The sequence below is a fragment of the Trichoplusia ni genome, chromosome 13, assembly GCF_003590095.1.
Source record: "Trichoplusia ni isolate ovarian cell line Hi5 chromosome 13, tn1, whole genome shotgun sequence".
Classification (NCBI taxonomy): Eukaryota; Metazoa; Arthropoda; class Insecta; order Lepidoptera; family Noctuidae; genus Trichoplusia; species Trichoplusia ni.
Window position 1 is genome coordinate 8,451,686 of NC_039490.1, and position 25,551 is coordinate 8,477,236.

The following is a 25,551-nucleotide window of genomic DNA, read 5'->3' on the forward strand; positions in this document are numbered from 1 at the left end:
GGATCTGTACCATAATCTCTCAAAAAAAAAATGGCTGTTGTAGAAGCGAGATGGCGCGATACACAGCACATATCAACTTCTCGCTTGCACTTCTATGTATGTGTTGCTTTATAAGGTCATAGGAAAACACTGCGGTTTTATGGAGCTTTCGGATAGATGTGTGCTAAAAGCTCTCTTCATTATCTAACATGTAGTTTGGACGTTAAGTGGGTAATAAAGTATTGTCCATGAATATTGATTAATTTCCGTTTAACGACGGTTGGTGGCTAGCCGGTGATATTCCATTTTTGGAATTCTCTCTGAGGAACTAAGTAGTTTTTCTGAGTCAAACACCTCATTATTATAAAATTCTTACAAAGCAAAGTGGATCTTAAAATAACACTTTACTTGCAATTAGCATGTTATTACTAACAATCCAATGATTCTTAATTATGTACTTTGCATTTCAGCGTTCAGCAAAAGTTTCCGAAAGATGCAAAATTAACCTGAGCATGTCACTTCTACTGAATTTTGGATAGGCTTATAATAGGTAACAAAGACTTCTATTGTGAGATCCATTTTTATTTTTAGCATTAATAGGCTGTCTATTTCCACATTTAAAAAAATATATAATTAATAGATTTTGAAAATCTAAATACGTTTTAATTAGAGTTTAACAGTTTTTATAAATTGCATTGTCATAGGGTTTGAAGCTACCCTGAAAATTTCAGGCAGCTAGCTTATCGGGAAGTGCCTCAAAATTGAGTTGCAATAATCCAACCGGAACGACAAAAAACAAACATACAAACAAACAAGAAAGTGAGTTTATTAAAATGTTTGAATACATATAGGTAATGAGCTATATCACTACAATCGATCTTTCGTCGTATAATCGTGTTTGACATCTCATATTCGATACTATGTCCCCACTCTATCAAGTCCTCAGTTGATGAAGCTATCTATATCGTGGGTAACTGGAGCGTGTGACTTAAATATCGACACTTTAAGCCATGAATCTTGGAACGGTGACAGTTTAGCAAATATATGGATTTGTAGTAATGATTTCATCTTGAAACAGGACAGAGAGGCATCTATTTGTAGACACACTCGCGGGAGTTATAAAAGCAATAAACTTGGTGTTTTTGGAAAACAAAGAGCATGATATATTTTAATACGTTACTATGGTATAATGTTGTAACCACAACCGCAAAAAATCGATTAATATTTTCAGTATTTCTTTTACTGAACATACTAAGTTATAAGTATGTTGTTAGTAATAATATTTAACTAGTCAGCGAGATTTGCTAAATCAGAAAATCTGGCAAACAAGTTGCGGCGCCGACCGGCTATAAAACATATGCAAACACTTTCGATATGTCGCATGTCGTCTGCCAAAGACCTATATTACCCGATAGAATCAATAAATTATAACCTCTAACATTTGCAATGAATTAATAAAGTACTTGTATTATAAATATTAAATGTAATTACATATTATCGAAAATATTCGTGGTTTGTGAGAGCTAAATGAGCACGAAATAAGCGAAATAAGAGCGCGTTAGACTCCTGAAACTAAGGTTTTGGTCATAGTGGGCTAAAAATCTATGGGCTATATAAAATGATCCCGCATTATCTGGACTTTAAAACATGCGATAACGTCCGAGCTTGTATTGACGTTTCTTCTCAGCCAGTTAAAGAATGTCGATAAGTGATGCTATCCTATTATCAGAATAAATGATTTCATTTCATTTCATCTCTCCATTTTCTGACCGTATCAACCTTCCTTATCCTCGATTATATGTATATCAAAAAGTCTGTAATAGGGTTCGGTTTTTACATTTTTGGTACGAACCAGTATAAAGTAAAATTGTGTATCATACTCATATCAAATCGTAATAATATTTAGAATGTATATGAACCACATAAAGTGTCGCTAATGTCTTCATATTTCGAGAAATTTACGATACACGTATGTGTATAATCTAATGTCATTTCTTACAAGATTGCTTCGGAATTAATAGGCAATAAAATAACGTTGGGCTTCTGCGAGTGGACGGTGTTTGCCAACAATTATGTATGGTTGTAAAAGTTATTATAGGCATCCACACTTCACGCATTTAGTGACGTGCCGACGACAAGTTCATTACTTTGAGAATAACTGAAATGGTCTCAATAGAAGGAAATATTGTCTGGATTATTCGACAGGCCGGTTGGTCTTGTGATTGGTCATCCTGACTGCTATACCGGAGGTCTTGAGTTCCATTTTCTACCCAGGACAAATCTATGTGTGATGATTACAATTATTTTTTCTGTCTGGGTGTAATTCAAACTTTATTGTATACGTATTTAGGAATATACAAGTGTTCTTATTAGTTGTCTAGTCTAGTTCTTATAATACAAGCACTAGCTTTTCTTAGTTGGAGACTAGATGACTTTGCGTGTTTGTGGAATATTATATTATAATTATCTAAGTATACCTACTATTATATCGGAGAATAGTTACAGTATTTCTTACTCATACTCCGCTTACTAAAATCGTGTCATAAGCTATGCCTATAATGTTTTCGTGCCATTACATTTAGTATTCAATAAATTTGATGGCTTCGCTATTTCGTCATGAATTTTGCGATGCATTTGTTTGATAAAGCCAATAAGTAATAAAAATACTGAGCCAAACTTTATGAAGTTTTAATGGGACCAAATGACAGCTTTTTCACGTTAAATACAAAAAGGAACAAAGTAACAGATTCATCTGAACCACAATAAAATTGTGAGTTAACAACCTCTTCCTTTTAGAAGAATCTACTATTCTGTAGATATATGCAAACTTCGTTTGTTGCAGGTCTACTTCTTTCGGTTCCATTCTTACTGGCAACATTCCTGATCTACGCCTTCATTCCTGACCTGAGGAACCTGCACGGCATGTGCCTGATGGCCTACTGCGGAGGCCTGATAGTGGCCTTCCCTTTCCTGGCCTATCTCAAGCTTCACGTAGGCCAAATTGGGGTCGCTGTGACCGGCTGCTTGGTAGCGGGTGAGTTCCATTGATAATGTTATACGTTATTTATATGACTGCTTTTTGGAATACTCTAGAACAGATCCCCTTTTCATATAAGTGTTTGAAGTGCTCACGATTGATCCTTGTTTGATTATAGATGAAAGTAGGTTAAGAGATCTGAGATTTCTATTGTTTAAAAATATGTAGTTCTAAGTTTAATCATTGTGGAATAGGGATAAAACAATTGAGACTAACAAAAAGTTAGGCTAAAACTATTTATTTTTGCCACATTCGGTATAAACAAAAATCTTATGTGTCACATTTTAAATTTGTTAAATATAGAGTTTCTCAAGTATTTAACCGATTAGTCTTAGTTAACAGGTCTTTAAATACACATTAAAGATCTTTAATGTGGTATTATCAACCACATACCATGTTATGAATTGTTTAACAATGAGCACTCCACGGCGAATGTATCGGGTCATTCGGCCGCACTACCGCTTGAGGACTGCAGTGGAAAATCAATACGCACTGGGTTTTTTCAACTTTTTTTGTACCGACCATAATACTGTATCGGTTTATCCACAGATAATTGATTTTTGGGCAACGAATTGTTGATAGTATTCAAAAAACACACTAAGTAAAAATGCACTTAAATTATGAGATTCTTTTGAGAATGGCTGTTCTTCTTGTCAAAAATGTCATTAAAACAATTGAATGCAATATAAAAATAAATCCATACAAAAATAAAATAGGATCATGAATGGATGAATGAGACTTGCTAAAGTGATAAACCTGGGAAATTCAATATAAACCAATTCATATATCTTTATAGTCCGCTCGTAAAATCTTTGATTAAATCTAGTGAAAGTAATTGTCTGCAGAACGATCACGTATAAATTCGTCAGATCACTATAATCCTGTCTTACTTTCCGTTAATTTTCAGCCATTAACATCTAGTGGCTAATTAATGATAAGTAGTTCCTTGTTTGTCGTCACAGTAAAACGATTGGTTTTATTTTACCTTCGCTTATTACCGGCAATTTTCCGGATCATTTACGGACAGAGGCGCACCTTAATACCTTGTTAATAAAGGCAATTAACTAAGCAACATTAGCACTGATACACGGACGGTAATTTAATTAAAAAACATGTTACGTGCGTACGGAAATGTCACGCCAAGCTTTTAAGAAAATTATAATTCATAGTACAATTTTGGGAGAGTTTGCTAATTAGAATAATAATTGAGGCTGTTTCACAAAGAATTTAATTATGAGACTGAGTTGGATCAAGTTATGAAAATGTATTTCAAATTTCATTCATAATATGTTAAACCTTAAAAGAAGTTAAACGTTCGTTGTTTTAATGCCTTTTAGACCTACTTACTTGACCCAAAGGAGCAAGCAAACATCGTTACTAAAATGAAAATGGCTAAGGTAAACTAAGAGAGCAGCTACCGAAAGTACAGAATAAGTGATTAAAGAATTTTGACAATGCCAGTTGATATAATGTGAAGCAACATCGTCGTGACATCACGCTGGCACCAAAAGTACCACCTCCAGTCAGTTAACACGAGGTTAACAAACTTATCTGACCCGGGCAATTGATCGCAATCGCTTTATAATTTGTTATTAAGTACCCAATCTGCACTTCTAAACCAAGCTGTAACAAGGTGCATTATTCTTATATATTTGTGTATCAACTTTTTATAACTTTAGTAATATTCATATGGTTTGGAAAAGTCATTGGTGCGTGACGAATAGAACCTTTGCAGCAGCCTATTTTTCATACAGTGCTTTAGAGTTTAATTTTCCATAAAACCAACGTGATGATTTCTCTGTTGTTCCGCACATTGTTTTAATACCTACCTTATGCCATATCATGATGCTTCTGACCAGTTTATCTCTTTAAAAACCGCTAAAATATATTTTGCAAACATTGTCATTATCAATTTCGTCATTTAATTAATATTTTTAGAATACAAAGTACAGAAGTTGGACTTATCAATGAAACGGTAGGCATGAACAAAAGTTTAATGTTAAAATTGTGAATCATTGTATTATCTGACCGCAAAACAAGTGACGACCGTGAATCGAAGAACACAATATAATTATAACAGACGTCATTGGATAGTTCCGAAACAAGTGATAAGCGCTGACACATACCGTTTAGGAAATATTATTATGACGTTTTTCCTCCTTCCTATAGGCATATACAAAAGATAAGCCTAATTGTAGTGAAGATTTGGAAACATGAGTGATTCTTAGAATTACTTGTTCATTCGTTGTTGATTTTCCATTTTTGACCACAAGCCAAATAAGTTGTGGCCTTTGCCACAACTTATCTGCTGCGACCACGTCTCGAGCTAGGCCATTTTTGTACCCATGGTTCATAGATTTCTATAAGTTCGTCTGTCACCAGGCTTCACATAAATCGCAATAGCTAAATACATATATTTCCGCTGAAGTTATAAAAAGAAAAAAAAAACCGAAGTTAAGCACCTGGTACGGTCATCAATGTTCTTTGCTATTTTGTTTTCGTTAACCTATTTGTACGTAATCCTCAGTGTCACGTGCCCTCGCACTTGACCAATTTTAAGGAAAGCGTGATTTTTTTCCTTATTTAATTTGAGATAAGTCTGCTGTTTATTCGTGCCCCAAACTTTAAAGGACTATTTATTTTAAGATAACTGTTATCTTGCCTAAAGAGAAAGATGTGACACAAGAAATTTCTTTAACTTTGTATTTTATCTTTTTGGGGTATGTTGCAATGCAGTGCACATAAAACGTAATGAAGGTCGTGATCAAAAATCTATGAGATGTATGCAAATAATATCCAACTCTTCCTGTTCATTTGAATATCACTGCATGTAGACAACTTACTTTTCTCCTAGCACTATGGCTATTATAGCTAACGAATAGCAAGAGACCGGACGGAATGTCTTTGTTCCCTTGGAAGATGCGTAGGCCTTTAGTGTGGGACGCCACTTGTGTCGATACTCTTGCGCCATCTCACCTTCCCGGTACTTCGAGCTGCGCTGGCTCTGCTGCCGCGGCTGCTGAAAACCTCAAACGGCGCAAATATGGTAATCTAGTTGGTAGTTACTTCTTTGAGCCGTTTGGGGTTGAAACTTTTGGGCCGTGGGGGCCGAGTGCCAAAACGCTTTTTAAAGACCTAGCAAAGCGTCTCGTTGACACTTCTCGTGACCCAAAGGCTGGCTTTTACCTCGCTCAGAGGATTAGCATTGCCATTCAACGTGGCAATGCTGCCAGCCTTTTGGGCACACTCCCAGCCGGCAGCGACGCCGATGAATTTTTTGATGCTTAAATTTAATTTAATAATTTTTTGTTTTTTAACTTGTAAATATTTAACTCTGTAAAATTGTAAATAAATAAAACATTCACGAATAGCTGAAATCAACTGAAATGAAATTGAAGAGTCAAAGTCACGACACTCGTTGAAAAGGAATGTCAATGAAGTTTTCAATTCGTTTTTTTTTTCTATAAACAATATTTTTTTTAAACTATTCATTTTTCAATTTCCAAATTGAGTTACAATGATATTATTATGTATGAGGTGCTACCGCATTATAACGCATGTAGTAAACAAAGATATTGCGCAAATCTTCGTAAAACAGTCGTATGTCCCTGCGGTGTATTTTTAGTCTTGCAACAAATAACGTAGTATTGGGATTAGATTATATATTTATTGCAAGTGCAAACATTCGTATCGTAGCAGTCGACACGTGGGCCGTCAAACGCCTCCCACTTTCCAATGTATTGCCACAATCTCTGCAAAACAAATGATTTATTTCGCCACTGATTTGTGTTCAAAGTAAAAAGAGTTTACACAGCTGTGCTCCTACCATTTACTCCATAACTAATACTTTTGCAGTTGTGTGAGAGGGACGACGCTCTATGTGGTATATGTTTTGTCTCTCTTCCACAACTGAAGTCTTACTTTAAGAGGTGATAGTAGATCGCCAGTTCAACGATTAGAGCAGTTTGAACGAATTGTTAGCGTTGAACTAAGCTTGTGAAACTCATCTGTTCGCGTATCACGTCTACAATCTTTCGAAATGGATGAGGTCCATTTTCTCTAAGACTTTTTGGTTAAAGTTCTCCTCTTATCATGGAGGCCGACTTTGTTTCTGACGTATCTTTAGTTCAACAAGCATTCATTGCAAAACAAATTTTGTCACAATTCTTTGATTCCTTTCAATATCTTCCATTTGATTTGGATGAATGAGTTATAATTACGAATACGACAAAATTCACACCGTATAGGTACGTTTTAAGACTTACATATGAAGTATGAATAAGCTTGATTACAACCTTACCATAACACAGATTAGAGTAATCCCAGCCTACTTGTTCCTATTATACAATAAGCGTAATGATAACAGACATAAAAACATCAATTTCATCATTTGTATCAACATCGTAGCGTAATGTGGAAAGTATGTTCTCACGTAATTGGGTACAGCCGGTAATGGTATACGGCTATTTTAGACCCGCCCATCCCGAACACATTAATTACGAAATATCTTGTTTTTGTTATTTCAGGGTTTGCTAGCAGTTTCTGTTTTGATATTTGACATACTAGGTACTAAATCTATAAAAATCTTTTGCCGACTCCTAAATTTGTAGCGAAGCTAACCTCAATTAATTTGAATGCATAGAAAAAAAAGAATGTGCATAAGGCAAATTGGCACCTTCTTTGTTCCTAAGATCAATGGCTTTTAACTAGAAATGTAGTTGTTTATCTATATTTTTCGAAGAATCTTGGTTTCCGTTGAAAACAATTTTTTGTTTTCTTACGCACAGGATGAATGTCAATTTACCCATCAATCTTTACATTTTGAGATCTTGAATTCAAATGTAGGTCAGTGTTGATACCAAGGAGTTTTCATTCGTGGTTTTTTATTTTTAAATACGCAGGTGTTATTTTTTCTTTTATCTTCAGTAGCTTCCTCTCGGCCAGGTATCGATTTGTTTTTAATGTTTATTTATATTTTCCAGCGTTCATCGTTTACTACGCATTCCAAACGAGCTTCTTTTGGCTGAACGTCATGTGTTTCGATATATGGAGGACTTTCAGGTAAATAAGCAATACATTAAATAAAATTACACTTAGCGTTCATAAATCTATAAATGTGGTGAAAATTTTCAAATAATGTTCAATCTTTTAACACTATCGATATTTATCTGAACTAGCCATATGTGTGGGATTATATTTTGTTTTTACAACAGCTATACTAATGGGTATGTATGAGATATATATGTATTTGCGTATGTAGGTATGCTTACAATAAAGGTCTCGAGGATGGTATCGACGTAAACCAAACTTCGACTACGCGCGTGGGAACATACTTTATAAAAAGATAAACATTGCCGCGATTCGATCGGCTATTATTTTGACGCATACTATTTAAAAAGTCTTTTAAGAATAAGTTCTTACTGATTTTAAATAGTTAGTGTCATGATTGCTCTAGACGATTGTTATTAAGGAATCATAAAATTAATTAGACACACTTTTTCGCGAAAGTTGACCCTGACGAAATTAGAATCCAAGATAATAGAATAAAATCAGACTGGAAAATTAATCAGACTCCAATATTAAAACTAGAAAAAGTTTTCCTACAGCCTTTGAAACTCGTATGTGGAAGTATTTTTCTGTTAGGTCTCGCTCTTTATACTGCATTATATGTATTGATCCATGTCACTTAACAAATCTGCATAATGCATATTGAAGTATATTGCTACAGCTATAACAACCTTTCAATAATTATTCGTCAAGGTTTATATAACTAACAAGATATCTTTCAGCGCAAATCTTGACTGGCACATTTTTAAATGAAAAGAAAAAAAAACATGTTGATCAAATGTCATAATTGGCAGATATACAGTATGATATAGACCATAAACAAACCACTTTAAATAATATACAAACTCTTTTAAAATATTCCAAATTTAATTTTAAAACTATTTATAGATCTTTGCCAGCCAGATACACGTATGATAATTGTAATGGCTGGTTGGATATATTCATCAGCTGATAATGAACATATGTAATTGTGTGCTATCTGATAAGAGCGTGCTATCACTACGTCCTTATTCCTTAACAAGTTGAACTGATATTAATGACATGATTATAGATGGAGTGCCGCCAATTGCTGACTCAAAACCGCAACTTTTGGCTCAAAATATTTTTTAATCTATTTTTCAATTATATGTCATGGATTATCAATATTATAGATGAAGTATTTAGTACTATTTTTCCTTTTTTGACATTGGACAGTTTCAGATAAAATTATTCGTTTGTTGCACAAAAATAATTATGTTCTTCAAACTTATATAACGTAAACCATTTTGTTCTTGACAGTGTCTATCAACAAACCAACACTAAATCTAAACAAATCACATTATCATTAACGCGTCCAAGTGCTATTTACCATGTGTAGTTATTTAGTTAGTTACGTTTTCCGTAAACGAAACTCGGTGTGTCCAAACATTGTCAACATTGTCATATCACTTTACACCAAACAACGTGTCACTCATTACTTAACTAATTGTTGCTTTGTTTATTCCAAGAAGGTCGTATAGCAATAAAAAAATATGAGCTTTGCCATAATTAGGTCATGTATACATCATTGAGAGCGTGACGCAGATAGTGTTAAAAAAACAGATACATTTTGTGAAAAAAGGTTGCATGCATTTTTTATGACTCTGTTTGAAAAAAGGCTTTTCAAGTTTTAGGAGACGTTAATTTATCTAGACTTAGACTACTTAACGGTACAGTATCGCAGTTTCAAAAACCTTATTACTTTAAAAACAAACTCCTGTCCTCCTAAACCCAAAAATGCAAAAGTGATTTTATTTAAACAGCTTAAATAGCGCAGTTAGTTTCTACACAAACATTGCACAAACACAATACCGCACCACTAGCCAACTGAAACTTCACAATCATTACACTTCATAGAAAGATCGAAGAAACGAAATGACATTTCGTTTCGATCAATTACGATACCTACTTCTAGTCTTTTTTCAATAGCCGGATAACTTTTATCTGACGAATATGTTTGACGTTTTGACAGCTTAAATGCTTATAGAAAATATGACAAACTGCTATATTGATTCCTCAGATAGAAGTTAACTGACGATTGAAAAATCGGCCCTTGGAGATGTCGTCTCCATACATTCGAGAGTTTTCTATCAATGCTAAGGACTGTCGCAATGTTTTTAGGCTAGAGGGGCTTGACGATGATAGTTTCAGTGATATGCACGAATAAATTCACACGTTTATAGTATTGTGTTTAGATAACTGAAGTACTTGGGTTGCAGATCCGCCACGCCGTGCCTGAAGGGCTGCAGCAGCCATCTGTAGGTCTATACGTTTTCAGGTCTATGTCTGTAATGGCATGACTATATACGCTAGATAATGCTCGATCGACTGCTAAATATAGAGGAATGGACCGTGCGATGCGCAAAAACAAACGAACTTTAATCATTCACGTCGAAAGCGATCAGAGGTCTTTCGAATAGATACTAGTCCAAATAAATATAAATCCTTCAATCATGTTAAAGTTTGGCGGATAGCATTTCAAGCAGACGCAGCTGGGTAAACGAATGCGTTTGAGTCAAACCAACAAAAATGTTTTAGAGTCAATCAGCGTATCGGGGACCCTTAGATAGAATTGATTTAATTTAATTGACCTATTTATATTACTTTATTGTAATAATTTTTGACTGTAATGCAACGGTAATGATCTCTTTTTTTCACGCCTTAACCATTAAGCATGCAGACAAACCTCAAAGGATCTTAACCTATTGATTGTTTGATTTCCGAACAATAAGATTTTGAGTCGTAGTAAATATTTTTTGAGTTATTTCATTTTAAACGAGGGTCCTCAGAACCGTTTTTGCGTATTGTATGGAGTAGAACCATTCCTATTTATTTCGTAGTTCCTTAACGTTCAGTGTTAACACCGCCAGTTCAATGTTGTTCGTCATTAAACAAACACGACATGTTTATAATGTGCATCTATACATACTTTAGTATAACATATGTATCTGTAGATAGTCCATCATTTAGATAGTGCCTATTACAGTTTTATTGCCTTCAAACATCATTTGATATTCTGCTGTCATATAGGATTACCTGCTATCAAGTTACTTTGATTAATGAATATGCTCATTCTAATTACTGTACGGTTTATTATGAGCCCTTAAAATAAGGTTGATGCCGTTGAGAAAAAGAGTTTCTCTTTTAAATTATTGACAAAAGTGAAGTCGTTTCGATAGATCGATAAAATTCTTATTTTTACCCCATTGTTTTCGTCTTTAGCAGCTATAAAACAATTATTTCTTTTTTGCGGCCCTTTGCTTTGATCTCTTCAATAAATCAAGTCCGCGATACGTTAATTAACGACGCTATATCCGTGCACAAGTTCTGTAATCCAGTTTGATACCCTTTCATGATTTGAACGGGTAATCTGGACTTCTATATTTAACCTGACAACATAGATGGGATCAATTACCCGAGAACAAAGAACGATTGCGTTGAAGATAACACACAACAATAAACAGATGTTGTGAAACGGTGAAAATGAATCATATTTTATACAAATACGATTAACAAGAACCAGTGAATGTGCTACTGCACATGAATTTCTTTGTAATGAATTAATTGAATTTAGAGTTCGTTATAAAGGAAAATAACTCATTTTAAATTTTATACTCGGAATTCCATTTATAATTTATTGAAAGCTTTTTTCTTTAATCACAACCTTTGTAAGATTCTCACTTTGTGGAAGGTCGTGTTTTACGCCATCTTGCTTCCACTTTTACCATAGTTTTAATTCAAAAGCAAGTACTAGCTAGGCAACGCAAAATATGGTCTAGTTATACACATAGCATGTTTGGATGCATGGATTTATTAGTCTCATGTACAACAGTACAAATATGTAGTATTTATACCAAAATAGCCACAAAAATATAGGTAGGTATAGATCGTGGTATGTGACCCGCATGAATTAAAAAGACAATACGATGTTAATGCATAATTGTCGCCAATGGATCCATTCAAAACTGCCAAAGAAGGTTCTATGTCATTTTTTCATACAAATTCTTTGGCGCCATTCATATGATACGAGTAAGGGATTATTAATTGTAGACTTTGAGTTAAAAGACATCGAAAAGTCAAACTAAATGGAAACATAATAATAGGAGTTATGAAACGACAGACTACTGGCCTTCCCAAATAGGGAATTGATCATTAAAGGTAAATAGTAATATATCGCTTATAATATGAATCAACATAAAGAGTACATTTCTAGGAAACTATTAAAATCATTAATACTAAAATAAGAGAAAAATCTCGAGCTAAACGAACCCCGGCCAAAATAGTTCAGCCTAAATAGAGTCGCTCTAATACTACAATATCATATCATTTAACCACGTAGTATCCAAGTAGCTGTATGTAGTATTAGTATTAAATAACAGAGTAAATATTAGTACTAAGTAGTATTGAGTAATATAGTAAATATTAGAGTATTCGGTACTGTATTATCGGTGCAAATAAGTAGTTCGTTAGTTTTTAAGTTGTAATTGGTACGCGCGAAAGTATGACAATATTGATTTTGTAAATATTTATTTGAATGCTTACGAGTAACTTAACTAATAATCTAGAGATAATTTCCCGCTTTTTGGCTTTATTAACATATATGTAGTATTGTTACTTCCTATGTCTCTAGTTTTTTAGCCTCTAATCTGCTTCTACTAACAAACCAAGTGTATGAATGATAAAGTTTGTCTGCATGAGTGTTTTATTAGGGATCAGACTTATCTGTAAAAAGGTTGTATGTCAAATAAACCATAAAACTTAGATGGTATTTATGAGTGACAGCTGATACACGATAAAAAGGTTGTTGCTCATTTGATTTTAGAATTTAAATATTATTCAATAGTTTTTCTTGCTTCTAATTAATTAATATTTGACTGATTTGACACCATATTTAGTTTTTTTTTAAAATTGTAAATACATTATTTTGAAATATTTACCTTCTTGTTGTTTTTAATGCTTTCGTGAAGATTTGGGACTTTAACTCAGCAATCACAAAGGTAAGAAGCACATACTATAAAACTAATGTTTTTTCCAAAAATATAATAACCTCAGTGTGACCTACTTTTTTGACTAGGCAAGACCAAAATAATATAATCATTAATAGGAATCTTATACAATATAAGAAAGATGATATACAAGACGTTCATAATATTCTGCCAGCAATGCACACCATATAATTAAAAAAAGACTACTGTGTAAGATTTCTAATTAAACACTGTTTGAAGGTTCTCACTGCACTACACATAATGACAAAAAAGTTGGGGCATAGAAGAAAACAAAACCCCACCAAGCGGCCAGGATTATAACTAATATTTCCTTCTTGTGTAATAACATATTATAATAAACCATACTTTCCATTTGTATAGAGGTCGTGGGTATTGTAAAATGCGCTTTATAGTAAGTTTTGCGATGCCGCAGCGTCATAAGCTCATGATTGAGGTTCTGTACGCTAGAAACCAGTCGGCAATGTATTCGATAAAATCGCGTAGGAGCAGTCGTTTAGTACTTTATGATGGTCATTTGTCTTGTAACACATAGCTATAATGCAGTTCATAAATTGAGTACTTTCCCTTAAACTACGGCATTGCATTCTCATAAAAAGTGGGAAGTGTATTGATTTTATAATACCAACCTATAAATGCTCCAATCTTTAAAGGCTTTTACCTATTTGGAATAATAGAGACGGATTGGATTAGTAGACTACTTCTAAATCTATACTCTATACTAATATATAAAGCTGAAGAGTTTGTTTGTTTGATTGTCTGTTTGTTTGTTTGAATTGAAAAATTCTTTTTGTGTTGAATAGACCATTCATTGAGGAAGGCTTTAGGCTATAAACCATCACGCTGCGACTAATAGGAGCGAAGATACAATGAAAAATGTGAAAAACATAGGGCAGGTATAAATCATAACTTATATCTTCTGCCCACGGGGACGAAGTCGCGGGCAACAGCTAGTATGATATAATTTTGAGAATAATACTATAATTGATCACAAAGATTCCTTATTGCGGGTTAGCATCCTATAATTTCAATTATATGGAATGCCGATTTTCTTTTGTTTGTGAGTGTTAACATATTTTTTAATATAGTCAATGTAACTTTGAATACATCATATCGGTTCGTGGCTGTATCAAATTCGAGCCCGCGACCACGTGGTTAGAATTCATTAATTGAACCGCAACACCACCACAACTTGACATTGATAGTTATAAATAATGTTACCATTTTGTGGTCAAACAGTCTATGGGTGAATTTCCCGGACCCAAAAATTGCGTGGCATCGATGAAATCGGTACTAAAAAGCATTGTTATAATGTTCTAACATTTTTTTTTAGGTAGATGACATAAAAATCTATCTGTAGCACTAAATATTTTATTAATATAATTAATAGGTTTTCCAAAAAAAAAAGTTAAACCACATAATCTTTCATCGCCGTGTTTGTCCACGACTCACCTTGATGTATTAAAGTCATCATTGATCAAAAATGTATCGTTATTTATATTAAAACTTAGTTTTATTTGGTTCGTGAATAGTTAGAGTATTGACTCGGAATACATTTATTCAAATATTTACACAATACAACGTATGGTTAATAAAAAACCATTTGTCCCAGAACTACCTTTCATCGCCATGTCCTAAACATATTTGAGAATATTGCATATTCTAACGTTTTGCATCGCTCCCGTTTTGCGTTAAACGTTGCATATAAGTAACGTCGAAAGGCTAGACAAGGAACGACGTGTGTACGTGCCTGCGTTTTCGAGCTATAATTAAAAGTATTCAATTTTTTTGGTACTGGACATTTTTTCTTTCATCGCCGTGGATAGGTCTAACTTCTATTTCAATAAGTTTTTAATCTCGATTGAGCATTCAATACAATGCCATTTATATTTAGCTTATTTGTAAAGTGTTCATTACTGTGAATTATTACCAGTTTTTTAGTAAATTGAATTATACCCCTTGATTTTCATCGCCGTGCTCTCATTTCCGTGGTTTCCGTGGACAAAATTTGCTATGGCAATGAAAAAAAATACACGGGAATGAAAAAAATATCATCGCCGTGCCTTGTAAAACAGTTTCCTTTCATTGCCGTGGCCACGTGTTTCATTTCCGTGACTTATGTTTGTTTCGCCACTAGACAGGAATGTATCTATTTATAGTTATATTATAAAAATAATATCATGTGTGACTGGATTTTTACACATTATATTCTATTATTATTGCGTATAAATTAATAGTATTTATTTTTGTTTCAATGATTAACTTTATCATTTAAATATTCTTGTACACTATAATAACATTTCATTGCCATGGACGCCTGTTTCATTGCCGTGCATGCATGTTTCATCGCCGTGGCACGGAATTTTCAATCTTGTATATCTCGTTAGTTTTTTAAGCTATCTGCTAGATATTAAGCAAAACTGCATATCTGATCGAAAACTTGAGAAAACACTATTTTTTATTGTTCTAAAGTTGAAGAATAAAAAATCCACGGAAATGAAGATTTTTTTGGACCTGTTGAAATTCACCCCTATATTGTAATGTTTAGTAGGTGTGTGACTTACGTCTGATACATAACGTGAATTCTAGTAGATTTAACACTAATATAATAACAAAGCTTGATCTTCGCGTGTTGTTTTTGGTAGGTAACCAGACGTATTTATTAAAAAATATCAGTAACTAACGCACTTAAAAATTTAAGCCTGTTTACTAGTTGTGTGAATTAAAATAATAATTGCATGTGCTTAAGTCTGAGTTGCGTTTCAAACTATTTTAGTTACAACTTGCAGAATATGTAGAAAAGAAGGATCAAAATGTATTTTCCTGGAACTTCTTTCTTTTAGTCTCATGATTTTATGTTATAATCTTCTTAGTTACAAAAAAAAGTAATTAATATTTCTTTAACTTAAAAAAAACATAGCAAATTAATTATAAGGAAGAAGAAACACTTTTAAAATAACGTTGCGCCATCAAACGATTATGTTGATTTATGAATGTGCTACGTAGCCGCTACGGGCTACGAGAAAGTTATTGCTACCAGTAACTTAACCCGCTACGTGTCGTAGCCACTGCTTGCTACAAGTGCTGAATGTATGTTGGTGGTTGTTTAGATGATCCTAGATTTTACTTAGAAATCTTTCTTTAGTTTAATGCGGAAAAGAAACGGAGATCATCCGCCGTGTTTACAGATTATGGCAAAAACTAATAAATATTGAGTATCGTGCTCAATACTTCTCATAACGAATGAATAATTCAGAATATCACATTGACCCAAATATCAACACTCAAATGTGTTTATTAAATTGGATTCTATTAATAGGTATTCGGTCCGGGACATATTCGATGAAACTGAGTATCGGGTTGAGGCGTATGCGACGAGCTCAAATTGAAACCGCTCTATAATTTATTTGCTTCTATTTACACTTGACACGGGTACATACGGAATAACTCTGCGGTTACCGAGCTTGACTTATGCTCAATGCGGAATTTCCACTGTGCAATGTTATTATAATGTAGGACGAAGTACCGTACTAAGTATTTAGCACGGTAGCAGTATAGCAGACTGGTCTCGATTTTATGAGAAATAAAATACTTCGCGAACAACCATTGATATATTCTGTCATTACGATGATAGAACTTTCTTTATTATGCAACTTTCAAAGTTTTAGTTTCATCATATCTTAACATTGCTCCTTTTTTAATTTCATTTTGATTTCACTTGGTATCATCTAAAGAAAATGTGTCTACCCATTGTTGCCCTTGCAGTTGTCAGTTGTACATAAAGATTGCAAGGATACATCCTTCGGAAGATCAACTCAAAAGAGCAGGCTACACTACCAGCTATCGAGCAAACCATTCGAGAAAAGTCGCGTCAAATCTTTTCATACTTCAGTCCACAAATCGACAACTAATTATCCTAACGACGATGGTCGCTCGCTCGCTAGCTGGCTATCTATCCTGTTCTCTATTTCCATTGCAGATGTTATAAAAATTATTCCAATAACAGTGGTTATCGCGGAGGCAGCATGAACAAGAGGCGGGAGAGGAAGCGGTTCCTTCTGTACGGGCTGTACGCGTGGGGGATGCCTCTCCTGCTGACAGTATTGACGGCAGTCATGCAGTTCAGCGACCTTCCTGCCCATATCATCACGCCAGGGTTCGGAACTAGGCGGTGCTGGTTCGCAGGTGTGTTATTATTAAGAAATGTTTAGATCTACGGTTAATTTAGAACGTTATTTAATATAAAATAATTTGCTTTTAAAAGATTTTCATTTTGATAAGTGCTAAAAACTGATTCGTATGGATTAGGAAATTATTTGTATTGGTCACCTTTGAATACTCTCTATGCTAAGGTTAAGTTACGCGCATTTCCTACTCCAGAAAAATCTTTGACACCATGAAATCATCTGCATATTAAACAAATGATTTTCAGCTTCTTATTCATAAAACAATTTTCTGTCGCTTGATAGAACCTTAAGCTGTCTTATTCATAATCACAATGGCGCCGCATAAACACTGCATTATGTATGAATAAGGCGAAGTATTTGCACTGCAAACTGTATCATAATATATATAGTATGTGAGCCGTGCGATAAGACTGCAGATTTTTTCTAGCTTTAATAAAAATAATGATTGGAAACCTTCAGGTAGTAAATCTTTGTGATTACTCTGAAGAAAAGTAAACTTTTTGCTAGAAATTGCTAACGATCTCCGTGCTTTTGCGTTTTTCTTTAAAAACACACACTTTTTCCAGTAAAAATGTAAGGAAGAGTCTATAAAGCGCGTAATATCACTCAATATTCTACTCTAGCCTGTAGCAGTAGCATCATTACTAATGACTGCCACTTTTTACAACCTAATTGAGGTCAACAAAGTCACCTCAATCATCTGTCTGGCAATTTTTTGGGCTAGACAACTGTAATTAATTGCTTTCGACAACGAAATTTAAATTATTATTACTATTCAGGTTAATCATAGGATCATTCAACGTGACCACTTTAAATTGTTGATTATTGGAATGCTAAAATACCACTTACACTTTCTTTTGCCTTCTTGTAAAGTACAGTTGTATTAAGTAATGTTTAGGTAGATACTTAATGTTTAATTAAATTGTCATCGCTCTTTAGTATCCACGCTCGGAGAAATACATTTTGTATATTTTAAAAAATCTTTTGATACTTTCAACATTAAAGGGACAGAGATATCTTAAGCTCCTAAATGGAGCTGTTGCATATCTTTGTGTGTTGTTGTATTTGGTAGAACAGATCTATGTCCTATATCATATTTGAGGGCTGGCTTCTACATTTTACCGGACTGTGTGACCAGATATTTATGTGAGCTAACCAGTACGTTCGTCTCCCCAGATTGGCTGAGCGACCTGGTGTACTTCTTCACCCCGGTGCTGGTGTTGGTGGTGTGCAACATCATATTCTTCTCCGTAACCGCGCACCGCATTCGCTCCATCAGACAAGAGACCGCCATCTTGAAAGGCGCCGAGTCATCCCGCAGTGACAAACTCAAGAAAGACAAACAGAGGTAATAATGTTATTTTTTTTTAGTTTTATGTTTAAGTAGGTTTTTATCTTTGTACGTACCAGTGGTAAATATTGTTTTGGATTAAAGTGGTCTGTGAGCTCTAAGAAGAAATTTTGGAGGTTGTAATTTTTTTTAATGATTACTTTAACATATTAATATAATAGATTTTCATTGTTTTCTTGAAGTTGTTATAGCCTACTTACAATGTAAACAACTTTTGTAGAGCAAGGTTTCATTTCCTAATTATGTGTAAAATAAGTAATTTGGTAATTGGAATTTGGAACACGTCAATAAAATAAATCATAATTGCCAGCACTAAAAACGTAGTTTATGAAAAGCTTATAGTATTTGTGGAGTGTTTGACATACATTGTAGAGTTTTGCATTACTTTGTATGTGTAGTTGTACAAACAATGTAGGCTACGAGTTTAACTACTATTCTCAACGTAAAAACGAGCAAAGTCTAAATATTTCTAAAATATGACCAACTAGTCCTCTGGGATAAATTATCATCGTAGTGACGTTTTCACAATATTGGCAAAGTATAAGAAAACCAGATGAAAAACTGTTGAAAAAAGTCTGTCATGTGCCGTTCGAGTGTGAAAAATGGAACGACCAAAGCAATATATAATAGTTTTAGTAACTATCTATACTTGCTCCTACAATATAAAAGTATTAAGAAACTTAAATGTATGCTATTTAACTCCGTAAATGACCTTAAGTATATGAATATTAATAATAAAGGAATACGCGAATTTTGCCTAGATTTTAGTCCGACGCGGAAGTGTAATTATAAGACCTTACTTGTATTAGCTAAAGTGTAGATTCCTATAGAAAACTCATAAACCGAAGACACCTGAAATAGCTAAAACTTTTTGAAGCGAGCTGTGGGCGTTACGTCCACGATATTTTAACTAAGATTGCTTTTTAACTTTTATGATACAAAGTTTCGTCCACACAGTATTTTTGTCTCAGTTTTTAATTCAACTAATCCTCTGAGGTGTACCTGTATGCCACTAGTACTGCACTGGGACCGAAGTTATCCTGACTTTCATATTCAACTCGTTTGTGTTCATTTTTAACTCTAAACTACGTTTGGCAATATTTCTCGAACAAAATTGGTTTTATGTTACAAGTTTTTCTTATAATCGTTTTTTAAATCAGGTTATGACAAATAAAACCAATAAAAAAAAATTGTTATAATTTAAAAAAGGAATATGGCAGATGGTTGTGACTGTCATAAATTTTCATTCGCGGGAAAACCGTAACATCATTTGTTTCTTTTTGTTGGTTGTTTTCGTACTTTTACGAGAATTGTAAAACAAAAATTATGATACTGGTTAAGGTATAAATTCACGTTTCTGAGTAATGTTTCATATCATTTTATGAATTCCTCCCTAAAATTATATGGATTTTTTTTTATTTCGATTACTACATTCGGTTATGCAAAACCATTTTGCGCGACATATTTTTAAGCCATGAGCGGAAGGCATCATTTTATTCATAGTTCTAATTAGATATACTTTTGTTGAATATATGATAAAAACAAAATTTATGATGTTTTTGATGTAATACCATGACCTTTCATGATGTCACATCAACTGCTTCTCATCAAAATATTTTGATTTGACAAGGGCAGAACTAAAAATATATGACGGTTAATTAATCTCATTTCTCTTTGAAGCCGTCTTGTATGACGTGGTATGTGACATTTATTACGAAGATAGATTTCAGAAATACATTAACTCCTTGGATCTTTCAATCACACTTAGTTTGCCTCGTATTAGTCCTACGAGTTATTATTAGATTTGTCAGGGAAAATAATTAGACTGACTGCTGTATGAGTTGTATGAGCTTTTAATCAGAATGCGCAGTACCATACGCTTTCCCGCTTCCACGCTATTAAGAGTCATGCTTTATGAGTTCACAGTATAGGCACTGGCCTAGACTCATCTTTATTTAGGCTTAGCTAACAACGAACAAATCCGCACACACAGACTGTGAATAAACCGTAAAACCGTACAAATAGGTTTCTCTTCCACGTTCAAATAGAAGGTTGTTTTTTTTTTCAAGAGAATCACTCTAATTACTTTTCGGTAATATTAAAGTGGCGCGCTAGTGTTGCACGCAATAACATTCATATTTTGAATTCTCGAGGGAACGCGAACTGACTGCCATTCTCGTAATAATAATATTCTATTACCCTCGTTATGGTCTGATTGTTTCTGATATTGTGTAGGTGGATAACAATAGCATTTAGACCTAGGTTTAGATGTTAAATATAAGTGATACAAATATTAGTATGATTTAGTTCATAATTAAGGACAGGTATCGCTTACCTATATCTGAGAAATACGCCTAATATACGCCTATAATAATCTACGCCTTCACAACTAATAAATTCATTTTAAAAGGTGACAGACACTAATAATGGTATAATAAAGAAGGCTCTTTTCAATTTCATCTAGGTAGGTATGTTAAATTATGATATTAAAGGAATATTCCTTCTTTTCAGATACGGCCTCTACCTAAAGCTATTCATGGTGATGGGAGTGAACTGGTCGGTAGAGCTGATCAGCTTCGTGGTAGGGGGCTCCAACTGGTACTGGATCATAGTGGACATATCGAACATGGGCCTCGGAATATTCGTCTTCCTAATATTCGTATGGAAGAAGAAAGTTCGCAACTTGGTGCAAAAGAGGTATTTAATATTTTGTGTTTTTGTATATTATAATGGGAACTATGTTTATTTTGTAAAATGCGAGGCCATGAAGACAAAATGTTAATACATAGAGAATCGTAAACGATTCAATCTTCGCAACTAAACACAAGTCCAATGAAATGTGAACAAACGATTTTATTTTTACTTTTCCCTGTTTTATTTTCAACCTCATTTTTCTTCTCAATTATATATTTTTAGATAGAACTTTACTGTTTCCAAAAACAATCTGTTTCTTGACATTTCATCTCATAAAATCTGTATATTTCCTTCCGAACATTTTCTTCTAGTTGTTACATTTCCTCTATTATTTATAGGCAAAACTGTAATCTTGAAGTCAATACATTTTTTCCATTGCTCGATGGTTCGACCAAAACCCGGTCGGGACACTAGCGGATAACTTTAACAGTCGCCGATGCGTAAGATCTTCTTCAACTTTGACTAAAACCTTAAGAACTAAGCCTTTTTGCTAAACCTATCTGTCACAGTTTATGAAGCTTACACACTTGTTTCTAATGTATTAATACAGTTAATCGTTGTAATAATATCTTTGTGAATTATGCCATGGTTGTTCAATGTCGGTATGGTTGGAGTTTGTGTGGCATGCCTTGGTCCGAAGGATGTTAGAATGATTGGAAGTCTGTCTATTAACTGGTTCTAAAAGTTAAGTCTAGTCAGTTCCTCAATACAGGCATCAAGAACGAAAGCGATGTCATCATAATATATGTAGATAGCTAGATTATATATTGGTAATAGTTTTGTAGGTTTACCTACCTGTGTTTCAAGAATTTATCCTTAAAAAACCACTTAAGAACATAGTTAGGCTTATTTTTATTCAATTTCATCTGTTTCGTTTTTTTTTTAAAAACTATTTGAAATGTAACTATTAGAAGGTATTAGCTTATAGTTATAATACCACACTTAAGTATAAGGAATTACAGATTACAAAGGGCACATTTTATTTCTTGTCATTCGTACCTTAGCAAAGATCTTTGTGGTCACTCAGTTTAATTTAAACGTCAAATGAAGCAAATACTTTCAAACTAAGAACTCATAGCAGCCTGATCGTATCATATCGATCGGAGGTCAACCTATGCGGTTTATCGTAGCTAGATATGAATCACCTCACACAACGTCTGAAGTAAGCCGATAGACTTAGAATGAATTACTGTGTTTACTCAACGTCGACAGGAACTAATGATGCCCGTCGAACTGTACAGTTCAGAACATATTAGTAGAAACAAGAAACAACAACAATCAACCTTATAGCCATGTAGTGAAGGTGCTAGCAATAAAAAACAAAAGCAACTTTTATTTGATAGACTGTACTGTACTTTACACATGCAATGCCTTCTGTAATTAGTGTGGTCGTTCAGTTCTATGAAAAGTAGGTAATTCATCAGGAAACGACAAGTATTTAACAAAGATACCATCGCTTTTAAATACTCGGAAACTTTGTTGCTTTATGGTCATAAAAGCGGACGTCGGCTTATAAAGTTTTATGTCATTAACGATGTTTGTTTTGGACTGCGGAGGAAATAGGTTTAAGAATTTTTAAAGTGTATACTTTTGTTTGATATTTAATCGAAGTATATAGTTATATGTTGTAAATGATCGTGTTGTGTTATTAATTCCTAAATGTTTTTAGCATATTTAAATAATATAAATATGTAGGTTAGGTAGGTGTAAATAAGATACCTAGAAACGTTATGCTAACTGCAACTATTAGGTATCATTCTTCTCCCATCTTTATACTAGATATACCTAGGCTTTGGCAAAGGCTTTGGCTAAAAGCTTTGGGCCACAAACACCTAGATTTTATATGTAGCCTCTAAGCGGTCTGGCATTGAATTTTGGCAAACTGCCAAATTTTATTAATTAAGTTACAATAGAAATTTATTTTAGATGCACCTATATTCACATTACTTTCAGTAGCATTTGCCATTTGGTACCATTTTCCAAAAACCAACTTTATATTGACATTTCTAAGCCACTATTCAGGCTTCTTTTTTCCTAGCTGAAACCATCGCGATTAAACTGCGATTAGCAATTCAACTCCAATGAGCTTAGGGAATGCAGATGGTAATCGTTAAATGTAGCTTTAGCTTCATTGTTTGCTCTCTCACTCATTGTTTTAGAATTTTCTAAACAATCTTTCTTTTCTTAGAAAGGCCTTAGAGGCTTTTGATGGACATTTCCCATTGAAACCCTAAAAACTTTAGGTATTCATCTAGATGACAGCCGATCCATCATTGGATATAAGTAAAAGGGATAGGTACCTAAAAAAAGGTTGCATATAATATAACTGTGTAAATAGGTAGTTACTCGTATAGTATAATAATAAGCACTTGCTACACAGTCTGGTGTTATTTTGTATGTCCACAGATAACAATTTGTTAATGTAAGTAATAAGGACACAATGTTGGAATGTCGCACTTTTTACTTACAACTGGTGTTTGTAGATACTCACAACTAAGAATAAAGTTCTTAGGTCAACGGAATCTGCTGAAAATCTTTCCTTGCATATATTTACCTCATAAATAGCTAGTGATCTTGTTATGTTGAAGTAGGTAGGTAAGTATGTTTTAGGAATTTAGGTTAGGTGTCCGATGAATAAAAAATCCTATACATTGTCTATTCATATTACCGGGTAACCCTGAAGCTTACTTTAATAACTTGCTAATTGTTCTTAACTATCCAGATTCCGTACACTGTTCGGGCTGCCGTACACGGAGCGTGACCAGCGCACCGGCAAGTGGAACACCACCAGCACAGCTCCGACAGAAGACACTCGCATATCCTCCGACGACTCAGCTCTGCGACTCAAAGATATGCATTAACCAAGAAGGTTAGGTGTCTTACCGTAAGGGATATGGTTTAAGTAGTTATAATAAAACGACTCCCCAATAAGAAGTTCAATTCTTCAGTCGCGGGAGGTTTCACATGCACAATGACACAAGAGACTCAGAACGAGCACTCGTGGATCACACAAATACTCCTCGCGTCGCGTCATGCGCGAGGATCGCACCCGTTACGCGACGCGCACAGTAGTTTTGGCGTGGTGACTTCAAGCACTCGGCCATCCTTGCAGCTTATATAGCTCTTATTGCTTATATCCTTGTTTGTGCCCCTGCTGTTGTTACATTAATACAGATCCACCCAGCCTGATTTTATTTGATGTGTTGATGTTTATACACTATTGTTTTTTTTTTTACAGAGACCCGAGCATGACAAGTTTACGCCAAAGAATTCTCATGAAAACATCGAGGCATCACATAATTGCTAGTCAATTTCATATAAACATTACACGAGTAGAAATACGCTTTTTATGAGATTTAAGTTACATTTTAAGTCAAAAGTTTAGCTTATAGATAATATTAGCAAGTAGTGATTGTAAGCATTTATTTCTTTAAATGATATACCTATATTAACTAATACATTATTTCTATTTCCAATCAATTTTTAATATTATCAAGCAGAATAGAAAATACGCATATCTTGTAATACATATTTATCATTGAAGCAAAGAGTGTACAAAAGATTGACTATTTTTATAAATACTGATGGATTTTCTGTTAAACTTCATTGTTGTTATGCCACTGGTTGCATGATCCTGTTTAGACATATTTAATTATAAGTAAAATAAATATTTGTTCTATTTTTAAGATATGTGCCTACCGGTATTTTTAAACAGTAGTAAATTCTAGTACAAAATAACCACCCTTTTATCTTTATATTATAATTATTAAGTTCATAGAAATAAGTTCGAATCACATTTAAAATAAAATATTTAAGTGGATCAAACTCGTTTTATTGTACTAACTAGCCTACCTATTTTACACACATTAACTACCTGATCAAAAATCTTTCCATAGATATTTACGTACAATAACGTTCGAAGTATTTTGAACGTATGAAGGGTCACCTTTTATTAAATTGCATTACGATAGACTGGACTTGCATAAGTAAAAGCATATAGCATAATGTGACTTTTGAGTACCAGAAACCGTTTTGACTGGTTGTCAAAATGTCCAGGCAAAGGGGGTAAATGATTATAACATTTCAAATAAAAAACTTGCAAATAGAACAATTTGAAAGCATAATCAAAACCCTTTTACTAATTTAGTTGATTAATTCTTTCGACTCCATCAGTGTGTCTGATATGATTTCATATGATATGATGATGATCCTAAC

General features: G+C 33.9%; 1 protein-coding gene across 3 annotated transcripts in view; it reads left to right on the plus strand.

Annotated features, from left to right (window-relative positions):
• LOC113499864 (G-protein coupled receptor Mth2-like) overlaps nucleotides 1-25,072 on the plus strand; it is a 44,156-nt gene extending 19,084 nt beyond the window's left edge. Inside the window, exons 4-10 of one of the 3 annotated variants that reach the window (XM_026880440.1) lie at nucleotides 2,822-3,013; nucleotides 7,999-8,077; nucleotides 17,084-17,289; nucleotides 18,468-18,639; nucleotides 21,154-21,339; nucleotides 24,059-24,220; nucleotides 24,575-25,072. In XM_026880440.1, the coding sequence (XP_026736241.1) occupies nucleotides 2,822-3,013; nucleotides 7,999-8,077; nucleotides 17,084-17,289; nucleotides 18,468-18,639; nucleotides 21,154-21,339; nucleotides 24,059-24,197 (974 nt within the window). In that variant the 3' untranslated portion in view covers nucleotides 24,198-24,220; nucleotides 24,575-25,072. The remainder of the gene's footprint in view (nucleotides 1-2,821; nucleotides 3,014-7,998; nucleotides 8,078-17,083; nucleotides 17,290-18,467; nucleotides 18,640-21,153; nucleotides 21,340-24,058; nucleotides 24,221-24,574) is intronic. The other 2 variants (XM_026880439.1, XM_026880441.1) reach the window with 2 other exon arrangements.
• The last annotated feature ends 479 nt before the right edge of the window (nucleotides 25,073-25,551 follow it).